Source organism: Fistularia commersonii, chromosome 11 (genome assembly GCF_037954325.1).
Source record: "Fistularia commersonii isolate RoL2024-O1a breed Wild chromosome 11, RoL_Fcom_v1.0, whole genome shotgun sequence".
Lineage (NCBI taxonomy): Eukaryota > Metazoa > Chordata > Actinopteri > Syngnathiformes > Fistulariidae > Fistularia > Fistularia commersonii.
The window spans coordinates 20,172,612-20,195,881 of NC_141294.1; the positions used below are offsets into that span (position 1 = coordinate 20,172,612).

At 42.4% G+C, this 23,270-nt stretch overlaps 1 protein-coding gene across 1 annotated transcript; it reads left to right on the forward strand.

Moving 5' to 3' along the window:
• Positions 1 to 19,937: 19,937 nt before the first annotated feature.
• On the forward strand, positions 19,938 to 23,024 carry LOC147230039 (uncharacterized). Its single transcript, XM_086155912.1, is given in 1 exon segment — positions 19,938 to 23,024. A coding segment is annotated over 1 exon segment (2,880 nt). The 5' UTR covers positions 19,938 to 20,144.
• The last annotated feature ends 246 nt before the right edge of the window (positions 23,025 to 23,270 follow it).

Genomic DNA, 23,270 nt, shown 5'->3' on the forward strand with positions numbered 1-23,270 from the left:
TCTGCCTCCTGTGACCACCTCCGGACATTTCTGGTGATCACAGGTTGCCGCTGGTCTTCAGGAACATAGCAAGGCTTCAAGTGGACCACGTTGTGGTCTGCCCTGCCCAGAGCAGGGAGAGCTGTGCAGCTGTATGCGTCCTTGGCATTGGCATACAGCAGGTCCAGAGTTTTATTGTCTCTTGTCTTGCAGTCCACAAACTGTTTGAAAGTGGGCAGAGATGATGACAGGGTGGCGTGATTGAAATCCCCAGAGATGGCTATGAAGGCACTGGGGTGCCGGGTCTGGAGTCTCGCGACCGCAGAGCTGATGATGTTATTAGCCCGCGGTGCATCGGCAGAGGGTGGGATGTAAACAGTGATGATGATGGCGTGGGAAAACTCTCTGGGCAGATAGTATGGCCGGAGACTCACCGCCAACAGTTCGATGTCCGGGCAGCAAACACGCTCCTTCACCGAATCGTGTCCGGGGTTGCACCACTTGTTGTTAACAAACACAGCGACACCTCCTCCTTTCTTCTTGCCGCTGCCGGCACAACTCCATTCCCCTCACACCAACTGAAAGCCGGGTAAACTCACCACAGTATGTTGTTGTTTAGTCACGTTTCTGTGAAACACAACACCGAGGTCTCACGAAACATGCCATCGCTCCGTGTGAGTGCTGCTAACTCCTCCAACTTGTTGCCCAGTGATCTCACATTTCCCATCACAATGGAGGGGAGATATGGTCTGTATCTCCGGTTTGATGAATTCCATTTGTTATTTAGACTCCGTACCAAAAACGCTTCAACTCGGTGAGATAAGCACTTTTTGACTACATGGCTATATCTTATGAACCTGTGGCTGGCATACAGTGATTTTGACTCATCTTGTGCAGAATCATGTCCTATTCAACATATTTCAACACAGGTCAACAGCTTGATGAAACTCATTACTTATTTTTACTCCGTACCAAAAATGCTTCAACTCAATGAGATAAATACTTTTCCACCAAAAGGCTAAATCTTGGGAACTTTTTGTGGGAAATTAATGACTTTGACTCATCTTGTGCAGATTCATGTCCAGTTCAACATATTTCAACACCAGACAGCAGCTGGATGAAATTCATGAGTTATTTTCACCGTGTAACAAAAACGCTTCAACTCGATGATATGAGCACTTTTTGACTACATGGCTTTATGTTTTGAACCTTTTGCTGGAAATGAATGATTTTGACTCATGTTGTGCAGAATCATGTCCCGTTCAACACATTTCAGTACCAAACACCAGCTTGATGATTTTCATTTGTTATTTAGACTCTGTACCAAAAACGCTTCAGCTCGGTGAGATAAGCACTTTTTGACTACATGGCTATATCTTTTGAACATTAAGCTGGAATACGGTGATTTTGACTCATCGTGTGCAGATTCATGTCCTATTCAACATATTTCAACACCAGACAACAGCTTGATGAAACTCATTACTTATTATTACTCCGTACCAAAAATGCTTCAACTCAACGAGATATAGACTTTTCCACCAAAAGGCTAAATCTTGGGAACTTTTTGCTGGAAATTAATGACTTTGACTCATCTTGTGCAGAATCATGTTCTGTTCAACATATTTCAACATCAGACAACAGCTTGCTGAAATTCATTAGTTATTTTCACTTTGTACATAAAACGCTTTACCTCGGTGAGATAAGCAGTTTTTGACTTCATGGCTTTATCATTTGAACCTTTTGCTGGAAATGAATGATTTTGACTCATCGTGTGCAGAATCATGTCTTGTTCAACATATTTCAGTTCCAAACACCAGTTTGATGAATTCCATTTGTTATTTAGACTCTGTACCAAAAACACTTCAACTCGGTGAGATAAGCACTTTTTGACTACATGGCTGTATCTTATGAACCTGTGGCTGGAATACGGTGATTTAGACTCATCTTGTGCAGAATCATGTCTTATTCAACATATTTCAACACCAGACAACAGCTTGATGAAACTCATTACTTATTTTTACTACGTACCAAAAATGCTTCAACTCAATGAGAAAAATACTTTTCCACCAAAAGGCTAAATATTGGGTTACTTTTTGCTGGAAATTAATGACTTTGACTCAACCTGTGCAGGATCATTTTCTGTTCAACATATTTCAACACCAGATGACAGCTTGATGAAATTCATTAGTTATTTAGAGTCTTTACCAAAAAGGCTTCAACTCGGTGAGATAAGCACTTTTTGACTACATGGCTAAATCTTATGAACCTTTTGCTGGATATGAATGATTTTGCCAAATGGTTTGCAGAATCATGTCCTATTCAACCTATTTCAGTACTCGACACTTGCTTGAAAGAATTCATTTGTTATTTAGACTCTGTACCAAAAATGCTTCATCTCAATGAGATGAGCGGTTTTTGACCAAATGGCTGTATATTTGGAGCCGTTTGTTGGAAATGAAATATTTTGTCTCATCTTGTGGAGAATCATGTCCTGTTCAACATATTTAAACACTAGACAACAGCTTGATGAAATTCATCAGTTATTTTCAGTGTGTACGCTGCAACTTGGTGAGATAAGCACTTATTGATTACATGGCCTTATCTTTTGAACCTTTTGCTGGAAATGAATGATTTTGACTCATCTTGTGCAGAATCATGTCCTGTTCAACAGATTTCAGTAACAAACACCAGCTTGATGATTTCATTTGTTATTTAGACTCTGTACCAAAAACACTTCAACTCTGTGAGATAAGCACTTTTTGACTACATGGCTATATCTTTTGAACCTGTGGCTGGATTACAGTGGTTTTTGACATGTAATGTGGAGAATCATGTCCTATTCAACATATTTCAGTACCAGACACCAGCTTGAAAGAATTCATGAGTCATATTCACTCTGTACCAAAAATGCTTCAGCTCAATGAAATAAGCACTTATTAATTACATGGCCTTATCTTTTGAACCTTTTGCTGGAAATGAATGATTTTGACTCATCTTGTGCAGAATCATGTCCTGTTAAACATATTTCAACAGCAGAAACCAGCTGGATGAATTTCATTTGTTATTTAGACTCTGGAACAAAAACGCTTCCACTTGGTGAGATAAGCACTTTTTGACTACATGGCTATACCTTTTGATCCTTGGGCTAGATTACAATGATTTTTGACACATGATATGCAGAATAAAGTCATATTCAACATATTTCAACACTGGACAACAGCTTGATGAAACTCATTACTTATTTTTACTCTGTACCAAAAATGCTTCGACTCAATGAGATAAATACTTTTCCACCAAAAGGCTAAATCTTGGGAACTTTTTGCTGGAAATTAATGACTTTGACTCATCTTGTGCAGATTCATGTCCAGTTCAACATATTTCAACACCAGACACCAGCTTGATGTAATTCATTAGTTATTTTCACTGTGTAACAAAAACGCTTCAACTCGGTGATATGAGCACTTTTTGACTACATGGCTATATCTTTTGAACATTAAGCTGGATTACAATGATTTTGACACATATTGTGCAGAATAAAGTCCTATTCAACATATTTCAAAACCAGACAACAGCTTGATGAAACTCATTACTTATTATTACTCCGTATCAAAAATGCTTCAACTCAATGAGATATAGACTTTTCCACCAAAAGGCTAAATCTTTGGAACTTTTTGCTGGAAATTAATGACTTTGACTCATCTTGTGCAGAATCATTTTCTGTTTAACATATTTCAACATCAGACAACAGCTTGTTGAAATTCATTAGTTATTTTCACTCTGCACCAAAAACGCTTTACCTCGGTGAGATAAGCACTTTTTGACTTCATGGCTTTATCTTTTGAACCTTTTGCTGGAAATGAATGATTTTGACTCATCGTGTGCAGAATCATGTCTTGTTCAACATATTTCAGTACCAAACACCAGTTTGATGAATTCCATTTGTTATTTAGACTCCGTACCAAAAACACTTCAACTCGGTGAGATAAGCACTTTTTGACTACATGGCTGTATCTTATGAACCTGTGGCTGGAATACGGTGATTTTGACTCATCGTGTGCAGATTCATGTCCTATTCATTAATTTCAACACCAGACAACAGCTTGATGAAACTCATTACTTATTTTTACTCCGTACCAAAAATGCTTCAACTCAATGAGAAAAATACTTTTCCACCAAAAGGCTAAATCTCGGGAACTTTTAGCGGGAAATTAATGACTTTGACTCATCTTGTGCAGATTCATGTCCAGTTCAACATATTTCAACACCAGACACCAGCTTGATGTAATTCATTAGTTATTTTCACTGTGTAACAAAAACGCTTCAACTCGGTGATATGAGCACTTTTTGACTACATGGCTATATCTTTTGAACATTAAGCTGGATTACAATGATTTTGACACATATTGTGCAGAATAAAGTCCTATTCAACATATTTCAAAACCAGACAACAGCTTGATGAAACTCATTACTTATTTTTACTCCGTACCAAAAATGCTTCAACTCAATGAGAAAAATACTTTTCCACCAAAAGGCTAAATATTGGGTTACTTTTTGCTGGAAATTAATGACTTTGACTCAACTTGTGCAGGATCATTTTCTGTTCAACATATTTCAACACCAGATGACAGCTTGATGAAATTCATTAGTTATTTAGAGTCTTTACCAAAAAGGCTTCAACTCGGTGAGATAAGTACTTTTTGACTACATGGCTAAATCTTATGAACCTTTTGCTGGATATGAATGATTTTGCCAAATGGTTTGCAGAATCATGTCCTATTCAACCTATTTCAGTACTCGAAACTTGCTTGAAAGAATTCATTTGTTATTTAGACTCTGTACCAAAAACGCTTCATCTCAATGAGATGAGCGGTTTTTGACCAAAAGGCTGTATATTTGGAGCCTTTTTTTTTTAATGAAATATTTTGTCTCATCTTGTGGAGAATCATGTCCAGTTCAACATATTTCAACACTAGACAACAGCTTGATGAAATTCATTTTCAGTGTGTAACAAAAACACTGCAACTTGGTGAGATAAGCACTTATTGATTACATGGCCTTATCTTTTGAACCTTTTGCTGGAAATGAAAGATTTTGACTCATCTTGTGCAGAATCAGGTCCTGTTCAACACATTTCAATAACAAACACCAGCTTGATGAATTTCATTTGTTATTTAGACTCTCTACCAAAAACGCTTCAACTCGGTGAGATAAGCACTTTTTGACTACATGACTAAATCTTTGGAACCTTTTGCTGGAAATGAAAGATTTTGTCTCATCTTGTGCAGAAGTATGTCCTGTTCAACATATTTCAACACCAGATGAAAGCTTGATGAAATTAATTTTCTTATTTAGACTTTGTACCAGAAACGCTTCAACTTGGTGAGATAACCACTTTATTACTACATGGCTATATCTTTTGATCCTTAGGCTGGATTACAATGATTTTTGACACATATTGTGCAGAATAAAGTCCTATTCAACATCTTTCAAGACCAGACAACAGCTTGATGAAACTCATTACTTATTTTTACTCCGTACCAAAAACGCTTCAACTCAATGAGAAAAATACTTTTCCACCAAAAGGCTAAAGCTTGGGAAATATTTGCTGGAAATTGATGACTTTTACTCATCTTGTGCAGATTCATGTCTAGTCAGACATATTTCAACACCAGACAACAGCTTGATGAAATTCATCAGTTTTTTTCACTGTGTAACAAAATCGCTTCAACTCGTTGAGATAAACACTTTTTGACCAAAAGGCTATATCTTTTGAACCTTTTGCATGAAATGAAAGATTTTGAGTCATGTTGTGCAGAATCATGTCCTGTTCAACATATTTCAGTACCAATCACCTGCTTAATGAATTTCATTTGTTATTTAGACTCTGTACAAAACACGCTTCATCTCAATGAGATGAGCGGTTTTTGAGCAAATGGCTGTATCTTTGGAACCTTTTGCTGGAAATGAAAGATTTTGTCTCAACTTTTGCTGAGTCATGTCCTGTTCAACATATTTCAACACCAGACGACAGCCTGATGAAGTTCAATTGTTATTTAGACTGTGTACCAAAAACGCTTCAATTTGATGAGATAAGCGCTTTTTGACTACATGGCTATATCTTTTGAAACTTAGGCTGGATTACAATGATTCTGACACATAATGTGCAGAATAAAGTCATATTCAACATATTTCAACACCAGAAAATAGCTTGATGAAACTCATTACTTATTTTTACTCCGTACCATAAATGCTTCAACTCAATGATATAAGCAGTTTTTAACAAAAAGTGCTTACATCATTGAAATATTTTGACTCATCTTGTGCAGAATTATGTCCTGTTCAACATGTTTCAACACCAGACACCAGCTTGATGAAATTCATTAGTTATTTTAAGTGTGTAACAAAAGCGCTTTAACTCGGTGAGATAAGCACTTATTGTCTACATGGCTTTATCTTTTGAACCTTTTCCTGGAAATGAATGATTTTGACTCATCTTGTGAAAAATCATGTCCTATTTAACACATTTCAGTACCAGACACCAGCTTGATGAATTTCATTTGTTCTTTAGACTCTGTACCAAAAATGTTTCAACTCGGTGAGATAAGCACTTTTTGACTACATGGCTATATCTTTTGAACCTGTGGCTGGATTACAGTGATTTTGACACATATTTTGCAGATTCATGTCCTATTCAACATATTTCAACACCAGACAACAGCTTGATGAAACTCATTACTTATTTTTACTCCGTACCTAAAATGCTTCAACTCAATGAGATAAATACTTTTCCACCAAAAGGCTGTATCTTTCGAATCTTTTGCTGGAAATTAATGACTTTGACTCATCTTGTGCAGATTCATGTCCAGTTAGACATATTTCAACACCAGACAACAGCTTGATGAAATTCATTTGTTATTTTCACTCTGTACCAAAAATGCTTTAACTCGGTGAGATAAGCACTTTTTGACCAAAAGGCTATATCTTTTGAACCTTTTGCATGAAATGAAAGATTTTGAGTCATTTTGTGCAGAATCATGTCTTGTTCAACATATTTCAGTACCAAACACCTGCTTAATGAATTTAATTTGTTATTTAGACTCTGTACCAAAAATAAGAATAAGAATAAGAACAACTTTATCAATTCCGACGGAAATTGCTGTGCCAGAGTTACAGAAAATATAACAGTAATAGATAATAAAAGAAAAGGCAGAAATAGAAATAAAAATAAACTATAAACTATAAAGTGTCTCAGTGAATCTATAAAGTGTCTTAGTAAACAGTGATAAAACTATAAGTGTCTTAGTAACAAGTGAGGTAAGGAGTGCACAATAGTATGATAGAAGGGAAAATTGTAGTGTAGCTGTTATGAGATGAGATGAAATATTGCACAGTGTAGCTGTTATGAGATGAAATATTGCACAGTTTCTGAATATTGCACAGTGAAATGAAATATTGCACAGTTTTTGTTTTTTTTTAGGTTAAAGATAGGTTTTTATGGTTGCCGGCGGCTGAATGGAGAGGAATTAAAAAGTCTGATCGCCTCAGGGAGGAAAGACTTCCTGTGGCGTTCAGTGGAGCTCCTCGGTGGTATCAGTCTACGGCTGAAAGAGCTCTGACAGGACGTCAGTGTAGCATGCAGGGGGTGATGGACATTGTCCATGATGCTGAGGAGCTTCCTCAGCATCCTCCTCTCTGACACCTGCACAACAGACTCCAGCTCCACGCCCAGGACCGATCCAGCTCTCCTGATGAGCTTGTTGAGTCTGTTGGTGTCAGCTGTCTTGATCCTGCTGCCCCAGCACACAACAGCGTAGAAGATGACGCTGGACACCACCGAGTGGTAGAACATGAAGTCTGAGGTGTAGAGCGTGAACAGGAAGGGAGACAGGACTGTCCCCTGCGGCGCCCCCGTGCTGCTCACAATGGTGTTCGACGTGATGTTTCCCAGCCTCACGTACTGTGGCCGGCCTGTGAGGTAGTTGTTGATCCAGGCCGCGAGTGGAGCATCTATCTGCATGTCCAGAAGCTTCCTGTTCAGCAGGGCAAGTCGAATGGTGTTAAAAGCACTGGAGAAGTCAAAGAACATGACTCTCACAGTGCTTCCTGCCTCCTCCAGGTGTGTGTAGATTCTGTGCAGCAGGAAGATGATGGCGTCTGTAACGTGGCTGGTATGCGAACTGCAGGGGGTCCAGCGAAGGTCCGACGACTGTGCGAAGGTGCCTCAGGACGACCCTCTCCAGCGACTTCATGACGTGTGATGTCAGGGCCACTGGTCTGTAGTCGCTGTGTGTCCTGGGATGCTTCACCTTGGGCACTGGAACCAGGCATGAGGTTTTCCACCGGTCGGGGACAACCATCTGGATCAGGCTCAGGTTGAAGAGATGTGAGAAGATCCCAAACAGCTGAGAGGCACATCCTTTCAGCACTCTGGGGCTAAGGCCGTCAGGGCCAGCAGCTTTCCTGGGACGAAGGCGGCTGAACTCTCTTCTCACCTCCTCAGCGGTGAAGGCGACAGGAGGGGGTGGAGAGAGTCCCATTGGGGGGCAGGAGGGCTGAGGTGTTAACGAGACATCGTCCAGGGAAGCCGAAGAGGTGCGTGGGGGAGGGGGAAAGCTCCTTAAAGTGAGGGGTGATGGCACAGGGGAAGGAAAGTCCTGAGAGGAGCTGGGGGGAGGGTGGGCGGAGGCACCTTCATCAAATCTGTTAAAAAACAGGTTTAGTTCGTTTGCCTCCTGCAGGTCTCCTTCCATCATCAGGCTTGCTTGTTTTCCATGGCCAGAGATGGTTTTCAACCCACTCCACACCTCCCTCATGTTGTTCTGCTGGAGTTTGCTCTCCAGCTTCCTCCTGTAACTGTCCTTTCCCTCTACGATCTTCTCCCTCAGCTCAGTCTGCACCTTCTTCAGTTCCTCCTTGTCTCCGATCCTGAATGCCGCCTTCTTCCTTTTCAGCGTGTCCTTAATGCCCTTAGTCACCCAGGGTTTGTTGTTTGAGAAACAGCGCACAGTCTTCGTGGGGATGATGTTGTCCGTGCAGAAGTTGACATAGTCAGTTATGCAGTCGGAGAGTTTTCCGATGTCGTCTCCCTGGTCTTCGCAGAGCACATCCCAGTCCATCGTCTCGAAGCATCCCTGAAGAGTCAGTTCTGCCTCCTGTGACCACCTCCGGACAGTTCTGGTGATCACAGGTTGCTGCTGGACTTCAGGAACATAGTGAGGCTTCAAGTGGACCAGGTTGTGGTCTGCCCTGCCCAGAGCAGGGAGAGCTGTGCAGCTGTATGCGTCCTTGGCATTGGCATACAGCAGGTCCAGAGTTTTATTGTCTCTTGTCTTGCAGTCCACAAACTGTTTGAAAGTGGGCAGAGATGATGACAGGGTGGCGTGGTTGAAATCCCCAGAGATGGCTATGAAGGCACTGGGGTGCCGGGTCTTGAGTCTCGCGACCGCAGAGCTGATGAGGTTATTAGCCCGCGGTGCATTGGCAGAGGGTGGGATGTAAACAGTGATGATGATGGCGTGGGAAAACTCTCTGGGCAGATAGTATGGCCGGAGACTCACCGCCAACAGTTCGATGTCCGGGCAGCAAACACACTCCTTCACCGTAACGTGTCCGGGGTTGCACCACTTGTTGTTAACAAACACAGCGACACCTCCTCCTTTCTTCTTGCCGCTGCCGGCACAACTCCTGTTCCCTCGCACCAACTGAAAGCCGGGTAAACTCACAACAGAGTCCGGTATGTTGTTGTTTAGCCACGTTTCTGTGAAGCACAACACCGAGGCCTCACGAAACACGCCGTCGCTCCGTGTGAGTGCTGTTAACTCCTCCAACTTGTTGCCCAGCGATCTCACATTTCCCATCACAATGGAGGGGAGATACGGTCTGTATCTCCTCTTCCTCACCCACCATCTCCTCCTGGCCCTGCAGCCCCGGTATTTCCTCCGTAGCTCCTTAGGGATTTCGTGCCTCTCCACCATCTCGCCGCTGTGTCGAAGCTCCATCAGCTGATCCCGGGTGTAAACAATGGAGCCATTGCGCCATGGTGCGGCTCCACCAGGACCGGGATCCGGCTTGCAAAAGAGTGCTCCAAACAGCGCGACAACAAGAAAGAGCGAATGGAGCATCATCTAGTATTGTGGCAAAAACCTTAACTAAATTGTCACACCGCGAAAATTAGAAAGAACGAATGGAGCATCATCTAGTATTGTGGCAAAAACCTCAACTAAATTCTCACTGAGGAGAAGAGTAGATAAAAATTAAAAAGAAAAGTAGAAAATTTATGAGAAAGACACTCGGTGAGGAGAAACTCTGGCAGGCAGCCCGGAAAAACGCTTCAACTTTGTGAGATAAGCACTTTTTGACTACATGGCTAAATCTTTTGAACCTTTTGCTGGATTACAATGATTTTGACACATATTGTGCAAAATCATGTCCTGTTCAACCTATTTCAGTACTCGACACTTGCTTGAAAAAATTCATTTGTTATTTAGACTCTGTACCAAAAACGCTCCATCTCAATGAGATGAGAGGTGAGATAAGCACTTATTGATTACATGGCCTTATCTTTTGAACCTTTTGCTGGGAATGAATGATTTCGAGTCATCTTGTGCAGAATCATGTCCTGTTCAACACATTTCAGTAACAAACACCAGCTTGATGAATTTAATTTGTTATTTAGACTCTGTACCGAAAACGCTTCAACTCGGTGAGATAAGCACTTTTTGACTACATGGATGTATCTTTTGAACCTGTGGCTGGATTACAGTGATTTTTGACATGTAATGTGCAGAGTCATGTCCTATTCAACAGATTTCAGTACCAGACACCAGCTTGCTAGAATTCATTAGTTATATTCACTCTGTACCAAAAATGCTTCAACTCAATGATATAAGCACTTTTTGACGAAAAGGCTAACTCTATGGAAACTTTTGCTGGAAATGAAAGATTTTTACTCATTATGTGCAAAATCATATCCTGTTCAACATATTTCAACAGCAGAAACCAGCTTGATGAATTTCATTAGTTATTTAGACTCTGTACCAAAAACGCTTCAACTCAGTGAGATAAGCACTTTTTGACTACATGGCTATATCTTTTGAACCTTAGGCTAGATTACAATGATTTTAACACATATTGTGAAGATTAAAGTCCTATTCAACATATTTCAACACCAGACAACAGCTTAATGACACTCATTACTTAGTTTTACTCGTACCAAAAATGCTTCGACTCAATGAGACAAATACTTTTCCACCAAAAGGCTAAATCTTGGGAACTTTTTGCTGGAAATTAATGACTTTGACTCATCTTGTGCAGAATCATGTCCTGTTCAACATATTTCAACACCAGACAACAGCTTGATGAAATTCATCAGTTTTTTTCACTCTGTACCAAAAACGCTTTAACTCGGTGAGATAAGCACTTTTTGACTACATGGCTTTATCATTTGAACCTTTTGCTGGAAATGAATGATTTTGACTCATCGTGTGCAGAATCATGTCTTGTTCAACATATTTCAGTTCCAAACACCAGTTTGATGAATTCCATTTGTTATTTAGACTCTGTACCAAAAACACTTCAACTCGGTGAGACAAGCACTTTTTGACTACATGGCTGTATCTTATGAACCTGTGGCTGGAATACAGTGATTTTGACTCATCTTGTGCAGAATCATGTCCTATTCAACATATTTCAACACCAGACAACATCTTGATGAAAGTCATTACTTATTTTTACTCCGTACCAAAAATGCTTCAACTCAATGAGAAAAATACTTTTCCACCAAAAGGCTAAATCTTGGGAATTTTTTGCTGGAAATTAATGACTTTTACTCATCTTGTGCAGATTCATGTCCAGTTCAACATATTTCAACACCAGACAACAGCTTGATGAAATTCATTAGTTTTTTTCACTGTGTAACAAAAACGCCTCAACTCGGTGAGATAAGCACTTTTTGACCAAAAGGCTGTATATTTTGAACCTTTTGCTGGAAATGAATGATTTTGACTCATCTTGTGCCGAGTCATGTCCCATTGAACATATTTCAGTATCAGACACCAGCTTAATGCATTCCATTTGTTGTTTAGACTCTGTACCAAAAACACGTCAACTCGGTGAGATAAGCACTTTTTGACTAAATGGCTACATCTTATGAACCTTTGGCTGGAATACAGTGATTTTTACTCATCGTGTGCAGAATCATGTCTTGTTCAACATATTTAAGTACACAACAACAGCTTGATGAGTTTCATTTGTTATTTAGACTCTGTAACAAAAACTCTTCAACTCAATGATATAAGCCCTTTTTGACCAAAAGGCTGTATATTTTGAACCTTTTGCTGGAAATGAATGATTTTGACTCATCTTGTGCAGAGTCATGTCCCGTTGAACATATTTCAACACCAGACAACAGCTTAATGCATTCCATTTGTTGTTTAGACTCTGTACCAAAAACGCATCAACTCTGTGAGATAAGCACTTTTTGACTACATTGCTATATCTTTTGACCCTGTTGCTGGATTACAGTGATTTTGACATGTAATGTGCTGAATCATGTCCTACTCAACATATATCAGTATCAGACACCAGCTTGAAAGAATTCATTAGTTATATTCAGTCTGTACCAAAAATGCTTCAACTCGGTGAGATAAATACTTTTCCACCAAAAGGCTGTATCTTTGGAACCTTTTGCCGGATATGAGAGATTTTGACTCATCTTGTGCAGAGTTATGTCCTGTTCAACATATTTCAAGACCAGACAACAGCTTGATGAAACTCATGACTTATTTTTACTCCGTACCAAAATGCTTCAACTCAATGAGAAAAATACTTTTCCACAAAAAGGCTGTATCTTTAGAACCTTTTGCTGGGAATGAATGATTTTGAGTCATCTTGTGCAGAATCATGTCCTGTTCAACACATTTCAGTAACAAACACCAGCTTGATGAATTCCATTTGTTATTTAGACTCTGTCCCAAAAACTCTTCAACTCTGTGAAATAAGCACTTTTTGACTACATGGCTATATCTTTTTAACCTAAGGCTGGATTACAGTGATTTTGACATGTAATGTGCAGAATCATGTCCTATTCAACATATTTCAGTACCAGACACCAGCTTGAAAGAATTCATTAGTTATATTCACTCTGTACAAAAATGCTTCAACTGAATGAGATAAATACTTTTCCACCAAAAGGCTGTATCTTTGGAACCTTTTGCCGGATATGAGAGAGTTTGACTCATGTTGTGCAGAATCATGTTATAATGCAGCCTCAGGGCGGCACTGGCCCGTGCCTTTCCAAGCCTGCCTTGGGGGGGCACGGAGCAGTGTCTCACTGTGACGGTCCCAAGCCCGGATAAATGCAGAGGGTTGCGTCAGGAAGGGCATCCGGCGTAAAACTTTTGCCAAAACCAAATATGCGAGTCAACCAAAACTATACCATACCGGATCGGTCGCGGACCGGGTTAACAACGACCGCCATTGGTACTGATGACCTACAGGGTACTAATGGAAATTGGGCTACTGTGGGTCGAAGAACAAGAACAAGAAGAAGAGGAGGAGTGCGTGTTCGGAAGCAGAGAGAGAGGAGGAAAGGAAAGAGTCTGAGACTGAGAGTAGGGACTTTGAATGTTGGGACTATGACAGGAAAAGGTAGAGTTGGTCGACATGATGCAGAGAAGGAAGGTGGATATACTGTGTGTCCAGGAGACCAGGTGGAAAGGTAGTAAGGCTAGAAGCTTAGGAGCAGGCTTTAACTTGTACTATTATGGTACTGACAAGAAGAGAAATGGAGCAGGAGTTATCTTGAAGGAGGAGTTTGTTAGGAACGTCCTAGAGGTGAAAAGAATGTCAGATAGACTTATGAGTCTGAAACTGGAAATCGAAGGTGTGATGCTCAATGTTGTTAGTGGCTATGCCCCGCAGGTGGGATGTGAATCTGAAGAGAAGGAGAAGTTCTGGAATGAGTCAGATGAAGTGATGCAGAATATTCCCAGAAATGAGAGAGTGGTCATTGGTGCAGACTTCAATGGACATGTCGGTGAAGGCAATAGAGGGGATGAAGAAGTGATGGGCAGATTTGGTATCCAGGATAGGAATGCAGAGGGACAGATGGTGGTAGATTTTGCAAAAAGGATGGAAATGGCTGTAGTGAACACCTTTTTCCAGAAAAAACAGGAACATAGGGTAACTTATAAGAGCGGAGGTAGGAGCACGCAGGTAGACTACATCTTGTATAGACGAGGTAACCTGAAAGAGATCAGTGACTGCAAAGTAGTTGTAGGTGAGAGTGTAGCCAGACAGCATAGGATGGTGGTTTGTAGGATGACTCTGGTGACAAGGAAGATGAAGAGGACAAAGGCAGAGCAGAGGACAAAATGGTGGAAGCTGAAAAGGGAGGAGTGTTGCATGGTTTTCAGGGAGGAATTGAGAAAGGTTCTGGGTGGTCAGGGTGAGCTTCCAGATGATTGGACAACAACAGCTAGTGTTATCAGGGAGACAGGTAGAAGAGTTCTTGGTGTGTCATCTGGAAGGAAAGTAGATAAGGAGACTTGGTGGTGGAATGAGGAAGTGCAGGAGTGTATACAGAGAAAGCGGTTAGCGAAAAAGAAGTGGGATACTGAGAGGACTGAAGAGAACAGACAGGAGTTCAGGGAGGTGCGGCGAAAGGTAAAGATAGAGGTAGCAAAGACAAAACAAAGGGCTTATGATGACTTGTATGCTCGGTTGGATAGTAAGGAGGGTGAGAATGATCTATACAGGTTGGCGAAACAGAGAGATAAAGATGGAAAGGATGTACAACAAGTCCGGGTGATAAAGGACAGAGAGGGAAATGTATTGACAGATGCTAGAAGAGTGATGGGAAGATGGAAAGAGTACTTTGAAGAACTGATGAATGTGGAAAATGAAAGAGAGGCAAGGGTCAAAGAGGTGATTATCGTAGACCACAAAGTAGCAAAAATTAGTAAAAGTGAAGTGAGGAAGGCATTGAAGAGGATGAAGAGTGGAAAAGCAGTTGGTCCTAATGATATACCTGTGGAGGTGTGGAAGTGTCTAGGAGAGGCAGCGGTCGATTTCCTGACGAGATTATTCAACAGGATCTTAGAGAGTGAGAAGATGCCTGAAGAATGGAGACAAAGTGTGATGGTGCCTATTTTTAAGAACAAAGGGAATGTGCAGAATTGTGGAAACTATAGAGGGATAAAGTTGATGAGCCATACAATGAAGTTATGGGAAAGAGTAGTGGAAACTAGATTGAGAGCAGAAGTCAGCATTCGTGAACAGCAGTATGGCTTCATGCCTAGAAAGAGTACTACAGATGCAGTATTTGCGTTGAGAATGCTAATAGAAAAGTACAGAGAAGGCCAGAGGGAGTTGGATTGCGTTTTTGTAGACCTAGAAAAAGCATATGACAGGGTGCCAAGAGAGGAGCTCTGGTATTGTATGAGGAAGTCTGGAGTGGCAGAGAAGTATGTTAGACTGGTGCAGGACATGTATGCTCGCTGTGAGACACTGGTACGGTGTGCTGTAGGGGTAACCGAGAAGTTCAAGGTGGAGGTGGGTCTCCATCAGGGATCAGCTCTGAGCCCCTTCTTGTTCGCAATGGTGATGGATAGGCTGACAGATGAGGTTAGACAGGAATCCCCATGGACCATGATGTTTGCGGATGACATTGTGATCTGTTGTGAGAGCAGACAACAGGTAGAGGAAAATCTAGAGAGGTGGAGGTATGCTCTGGAAAGGAGAGGAATGAAAGTTAGTCGCAGCAAGACAGAATATATGTGTGTGAATGAGAGGAACTCGGGTGGAGCGGTGAGGCTACAGGGAGTGGAGATCAAGAAGCTGGAGGATTTCAGGTACTTGGGGTCAACAGTTCAGAGCAACGGAGAATGCGGGAAAGAGGTGAAGAGACGCGTCCAAGCAGGTTGGAATGGGTGGAGAAGAGTGTCAGGGGTAATATGTGATAGAAGACTTTCAGCCAGAATAAAAAGAAAGGTGTACAAGACAGTGGTGAGACCAGCGATGATGTATGGACTAGAAACTGTTCCAATGACCAAAAGACAGCAGGCAGAACCAGAGGTTGCAGAGATGAAGATGTTGAGGTTCTCTTTGGGAGTGACCAGGATAGATAGGATCAGGAATGAGTCTATCAGAGGGACGGCACATGTTAGATGTTTTGGAGAGAAGGTCAGAGAAGCCAGACTGAGATGGTTCGGTCATGTACAGAGAAGTGATAGTGAATATATCGGTAGACGGATGCTGGAATTGGAGCTGCCAGGCAAGAGGTCTCGAGGAAGACCAAAGAGAAGATTTATGGATGTAGTGAGAGGATATGAAGGTAGTTGGTGTAAGAGAGAAAGATACAGAGAATAGAGTTAGATGGAGAAAGTTGACTCGCTGTGGCGACCCCTGACGGGAAAAGCCGAAAGAAGAAGAAGAAGAAGTAGTTGTGCAGAATCATGTCTTGTTCAACATAGTTCAGTACCAAACACCAGCTTAATGAATGTCATTTGTTATTTAGACTCTGTACCAAAAACTCTTCAACTCGGTGAGATTAGCACTTTTTGACTCCATGGTTATATCTTCTGAACCTGTGGCTGGATTACACTGATTTTGACATTTAATGTGCAAAATCATGTCCTATTCAACATATTTCAGTAATAGACACCAGCTTGAAAGAGTTCATTTGTTATATATACTCTCTACCAAAAACGCTTCAACTCGGTGAGATAAGCACTTTTTGACTACATGGCTATATCTTTTGAACCTGTGGCTGGATTACAGTGGTTTTTGACATGTAATGTGCAGAATCATGTCCTATTCAACATATTTCAGTACAAGACACCCGCTTGAAAGAATTAATTAGTTATATTCACTCTGTATCAAAAATGCTTCGATTCAATGTTATGGCACTTTTTGATAAAATGGCTAAATCTTTGGAACCTTTTGCTGGAAATGAATGATTTTGACTCATCTTGTGCAGAGTCATGTCCTTTTGAACATATTTCAGTACAAGACACCAGCTTGAAAGAATTCATTTGTTATTTAGACTTTGTAACAACAACGCTTCAACTTGGTGAGATAAGCACTTTTTGACTACATGGCTTTATCTTTTGAACCCTTTGCTGGATATGAATGATTTTGCCAAATGGTGATTTGGAGAATCATGATTTGCAGAATCATGTCCTATTCAACATATTTCAGTACTAGACACCAGCTTGAAAGAATTCATTTGTTATTTAGACTCTGTACCAAAAACGCTTCAACTCAATGAGATGAGCGGTTTTTGACCAAAAGGCTGTATCTATGGAACTTTTCGCTGGAAATTAAAGATTTTGTCTCATCTTGTGCAGAGTCATGTCCTGTTCAACATATTTCAACACCAGACAAAAGCTTGATGAAATTCATTAGTTATTTTCACTCGATACCAAAAACACCTCAACTCAGTGAGATAAACACTTTTTGACTACATGACTATATCTTATGACCTTTTTGGTAGATATGAATGATTTTTCCACATGTTGTGCAGAATCATATCCTATTCAAGATATTTAAACATCAGACACCAGGTTGATGAAATGCATTACTTACTTTTACTCCGAACCAAAAACGCTTCAACTGGTTCAACAGCCATGTAGTACTTTTTGACTACATGGCTATATCTTTTATCTTTTGAACCTTTTGCTGGGAATGAATGATTTTGAGTCATCTTGTGCAGAATCATGTCCTGTTCAACACATTTCAGTAACAAACACCAGCTTGATGAATTCCATTTGTTATTTAGACTCTGTACCAAAAACTCTTCAACTTGGTGAGATTAGCACTTTTTGACTCCATGGTTATATCTTCTGAACCTGTGGCTGGATTACAGTGATTTTGACATTTAATGTGCAAAATCATGTCCAGTTCAACATATTTCAGTAATAGACACCAGCTTGAAAGAGTTCATTTGTTATACACACTCTGTACCAAAAATGCTTCAACTCAATGAGATGAGCAGTTTTTGACCAAAAGGCTGTATCTTTGGAACCTATTGCTGGAAATGAATGATTTTGACTCATCTTGTGCAGAGTCATGTCCTTTTGAACATATTTCAGTATCAGACACTAGCTTAATGCATTCCATTTGGTATTTAGATTCTGTACCAAATACACTTCAACTCAGTGAGATAAGCACTTTTTGACAACATGGCTATATTTTATGAACCTGTGGCTGGAATACACTGATTTTGACTCATCTTGTGCAGAATCACATCCTGTTGAACATATGTCAGTATAAGACACCAGCTTGATGAATTCCATTTGTTATTTAGACTCTGAGGCATCTGTGACAGCCAGTGTACCAAAAACCCTACAACTCAGTGAGATAAGCACTTTTTGACTACATGACTATATCTTATGAACTTTTTGCTAGATATGAATGATTTTTCCACATGTTGTGCAGAATCATATCCTATTCAAGATATTTAAACATCAGACACCAGGTTGATGAAATGCATTACTTACTTTCACTCTGAACCAAAAACGCTTCAACTCGGTGAGATAAGTACTTTTTGACTACATGGCTATATCTTATGAACCTATGGCTTGGATTACAGTGATTTTGACACATAATGTGCAGAATCATGTCCCATTTAACATATTTCAGTACCAGACACCAGCTTGAAAGAATCCATCATTTATTTTCACTCTGTACCAAAAACGCTTCAACTCAATGAGATAAGCACTTTTTGACTACCTGGCTATATCTTATGAACCTGTGGCTGGAATACAGTGATTTTGACTCATCGTGTGCAGAATCATGTCCTGTTCAACATATTTCAACAGCAGACACCAGCTTGATGTATTCCATTTGTTATTTAGACTTTGTACCAAAAACGCTTCAACTCGGTGAGATAAGCACTTTTTGACCAAAAGGCTGTATCTTTGGAACCGTTTGCTGGAAATGAAAGAATTTGACTCATCTTGTGCAAAATCATGTCCTGTTCAACATATGTCAGTACCAAACACCAACTTGATGAATTTCATTTTTTATTTAGACTCTTTACCAAAAACGCTTCAACTCGGTGAGATAAGCACTTTTCGACTACATGGCTTTATCTTTTGAACCTTTTAATGGATTACAGTGATTTTGACATGTAAGGTGCAGAATCATGTCCTGTTCAACACATTTCAGTACCAAACACCTGCTTGATGAATTTCATTTGTTATTTAGACTCTGTACCAAAAACGCTTTAACTCGGTGAGATAAGCACTTTTCGACTACATGGCTATATCTTATGAACCTATGGCTTGGATTACAGTGATTTTGTCACATAATGTGCAGAATCATGTCCTATTTAACATATATCAGTACCAGACACCAGCTTGAAAAGATCCATTATTTATTTTCACTCTGTACCAAAAACGCTTCAACTCAATGAGATAAGCACTTTTTGACTACCTGGCTATATCTTATGAACCTGTGGCTGGAATACACTGATTTTGTCTCATCTTGTGCAGAATCATATTCTGTTCAACATATGTCAGTATAAGACACCAGCTTGATGAATTCCATTTGTTATTTAGACTCTGAGGCATCTGTGACAGCCAGGAAAGACTGTATGACAACCATGAATAGAATGGTGACTACTGGAGAGACAGTGACAGCTCGGAGAGACGGCGACCGGGGCAGAGCGGGCTGGCAACCCAATCTGTGTCCACCGTGAGGAGCAAACCCAATCAAGCTACGACGAATTCAATGAAAAATACCCCCAGGGGTGCCGGAGAGGGGGGGAGGGTGAGCACCCCAACAGGACGGATTCATTGGTAACAGACCAAGGCAATGGACAAACGACTACGAGCTCACAGTGTATTTGTGGAAAGGTTTGTAAAAACATGCACGGCTTGAAGATCCACCAAGCAAAGAAGAAGTGCTTGGGAGGAGCAGGAGCAACGCAACGCACAGGTGTTTCACCTGGTGAGACGCAGGAGGGGCCTTGCCCGGAGTCACCCCACAGTGCTCGGAACCTCCAAGCGCTGCCCTTGCGCTCCTCGAGCATCAATTCAGAGCGGAGGCGGATCAAGTGGCCAGCAGCTACCATGACTTCACTGTGGAAGCAGTTCGACGATGACGTAGACCAAATCCTGGAGACTGCGTCAAAAGAAGAGGCAGAGTGAAAGCTGCATGCCATGACAGCAATCATTGTCGGCATAGCAGTGGAACGGTTCGGCGAAGAGCAGAAGAAAAACTCGGGAGCATCCTACGCAAGGAACCACAGAGCAGAACAGATCCACCTCATCAGAAGGGAGATGAGAGCGCTGAAGTGCCAGTATAAGGAGGCAGGAGAGGAGGAGAGATCGGGCCTGACCCAATTGATGGCCATCCACCGGAAGAGGATAAGGGTCCTACGCCGAGCAGAGTGGCATCGGAGGCGGCGACGTGAGAGGGCTCGTAAACGAACGGCCTTTATCGAGAACCCCTTCAAGTTCACAAAAGACCTGCTAGGCCAGAAACACAGTGGAAAACTTACCTCTTCAAGGGAAGACATCGATCGAGACCTCTCACAGATGTTCGGCGACCCCAGAAGAGAAATGGAGCTGGGAGACTGCGACATCCTCATTGATCCCCCTGAGCCAGAGGTGCAGTTTGACATGTCGGAGCTGAGGCTAATGGAAATCAAGGAGGTTGTCCATAAAGCCAGAGCATGCTTTGCTCCAGGACCAAGCGGCACTTCGTACAAAGTGTACAAGAACTGTCCCAAACTGCTTATGCGTCTGTGGAAAATCCTGAGAGTCTTCTGGAGAAAGGGGAAGATACCAGAGCAATGGCGATGGGCCGAAGGAGTATGGATTCCGAAGGAAGAAGGCTCCACCCGGCTTGATCAGTTCCGCATCATCTCCCTCCTTTGCGTGGAATCAAAGATCTTCTTCAGCACTATCGCCAAGAGACTGGGCTCATACCTGGCTAGAAACACCTACATCGACACATCAGTTCAGAAAGGGGGCGTGTCAGGAATGCCAGGCTGTGTGGAGCACACAGGGGTGGTGACACAGCTAATCCGGGAGGCTAGAGAGCTGAGGGGCAATTTGTCAGTGTTATGGCTCGACCTGGCCAATGCATTCGGCTCCATACCCCATAGGTTGGTCCAGCTCACTCTGGCAAAGCATCATGTGCCGAGCAGATGTAGAGACCTCATCGCTGACTACTACAACAACTTCAGCATGAGGGTTTCTTCAGGAGCAATTTCATCCAGCTGGCACAAGGTGGAGATTGGCATCATCACAGGGTGTACTCTCTCTGTGACGCTATTCTCCCTGGCCATGAATATGCTCACCAAGTCTGCTGAGCCAGAGTGCAGAGGACCCCTGATGAGCTCTGGACAACGACAGCCACCCATTAGGGCATTTATGGATGACCTAACAGTTACCACAGAATCAGTTCCGGGATGTCGGTGGATTATGAAGGGGCTGGAGAAGATGATGGTGTGGGCCTGGATGAGCTTCAAACCTGCCAAATCTAGGTCGATGGTGCTCAGGAAAGGGAAGGTAGAAGACAAGTTCCGCTTCAACATAGCAGGTGCAGCTATCCCCACGATCTCAGAGAGGCCAGTCAAGAGCCTGGGCAAGATGTTTGACAGCTCTCTCAAAGATGCAGCATCCATAAAGACAGCTTGCGCTGAGTTGGATGTCTGGTTGAAGTCTGTGGACAAGTCTGGTCTACCTGGAAAATTCAAGGCTTGGGTCTACCAGCACGGCATCCTCCCCAGGATCCTGTGGCCGCTCCTCATCTATGCCGTCCCACTCTCCACAGTAGAAACCCTGGAGAGGAAAGTCAGTAGCCACCTCCGGAGATGGCTGGGGTTACCAAAGAGCCTGAGCAGCATTGCTCTTTATAGGCGCAACAACAAGCTGCAGCTGCCCTTCAAGTCCTTGGAGGAGGAGTTCAAGGTAGCCAAAGCCAGAGAGGTGGTGCTGTACAGGGATTCCGGCGATCCGAAGGTGGCTAATGCTGGAATCCAGGTAAGGACAGGCAGGAAGTGGAAGGCAGAAGAGGCTGTAGAAACAGCTTAAGCTAGGCTGTGCCAGAGGACTCTGGTGGGAGTCGTCACACGGGGCCGAGCTGGCCTAGGATCCTTCCCAACCCCCCAAATGAACATCAGGGGGAAGGAAAGGAGGCGCCTGGTCCAAGAGGAGGTGAGAGCAGCTGTGGAGGAATCGAGATCGTGCAAGGCGGTGGGCATGAGACAGCAGGGTGCCTGTACAAGATGGGAAAATGTGCTTGAGAGGAAAGTTACCTGGACGGAGATCTGGAAAGCTGAGCCCCATCTCATCAAATTTCTTGTCCAGGCAGTGTATGATGTGCTGCCCAGTCTATCGAACCTGCATACTTGGGGCTTGGCGGAGTCGCCAGCCTGCCCATTGTGTTCTAAGAGAGGCACCTTGGAACATGTCCTAAGCTGCTGCACCACAGCATTAGGAGAAGGGCGCTACCGATGGAGGCAGGACCAAGTCCTGAAGACCATCGCTGATGCACTCAGCACAGGGTTGGTTTGGGCAAAGCAGTTCCGCCCTGCCAAGAACTCCATTGGCTTTGTCAGGGCTGGGGAGCAGGCGACCACAGCTAGAAGAACACCAGCAGGCATCCTGACATCTGCAAGAGACTGGCAGCTGATAGTGGACCTTGGAAAACAGCTTAAGTTCTCTAGCCATATTGCAAGCACCACCCTCCGTCCTGACATTGTCCTTGTATCAGAGGCCACCAAGCAAGTGATAATGTTGGAGTTGACTGTCCTGTGGGAAGACCGCCTGGAAGAGGCTTTTGAGAGGAAGCTCTCCAAGTACACGGGACTGGTCAGGGGGTGCCAGCAAGCAGGATGGAGGGTAAAATGCCTTCCAGTGGAAGTGGGCTGCAGGGGATTTGCAGCCCGGTCCTATGCCAGTGCTCTGGGTTGTCTGGGCATCGTCGGGCAGCATAGGAGAAGAGCCATCCGCAATACCACCGAAGCGGCTGAGAGGGCCTCAAGATGGCTGTGGCTCAAGAGAGGAGAGCCATGGAATCATGGTAGCTAATGTGCCAACTGGACACAAGCCGGGGCCTGATCAGCCCTGGCTGGGTCACCTGGATGAGGGTGTATGATGTTGAAAGACCCGAAACACCCGATGATCCCAGGAACATCACTGAGGATGTGTCCAGGTGCATCAGTAGATGTATTTACACAGTGTAACAAAAACACTTCAACTCAATGATATAAGCACTTTTGGACAAAAAGGCTGAATCTTTGGAAACTTTTGCTGGAAATGTAAGATTTTGACTCA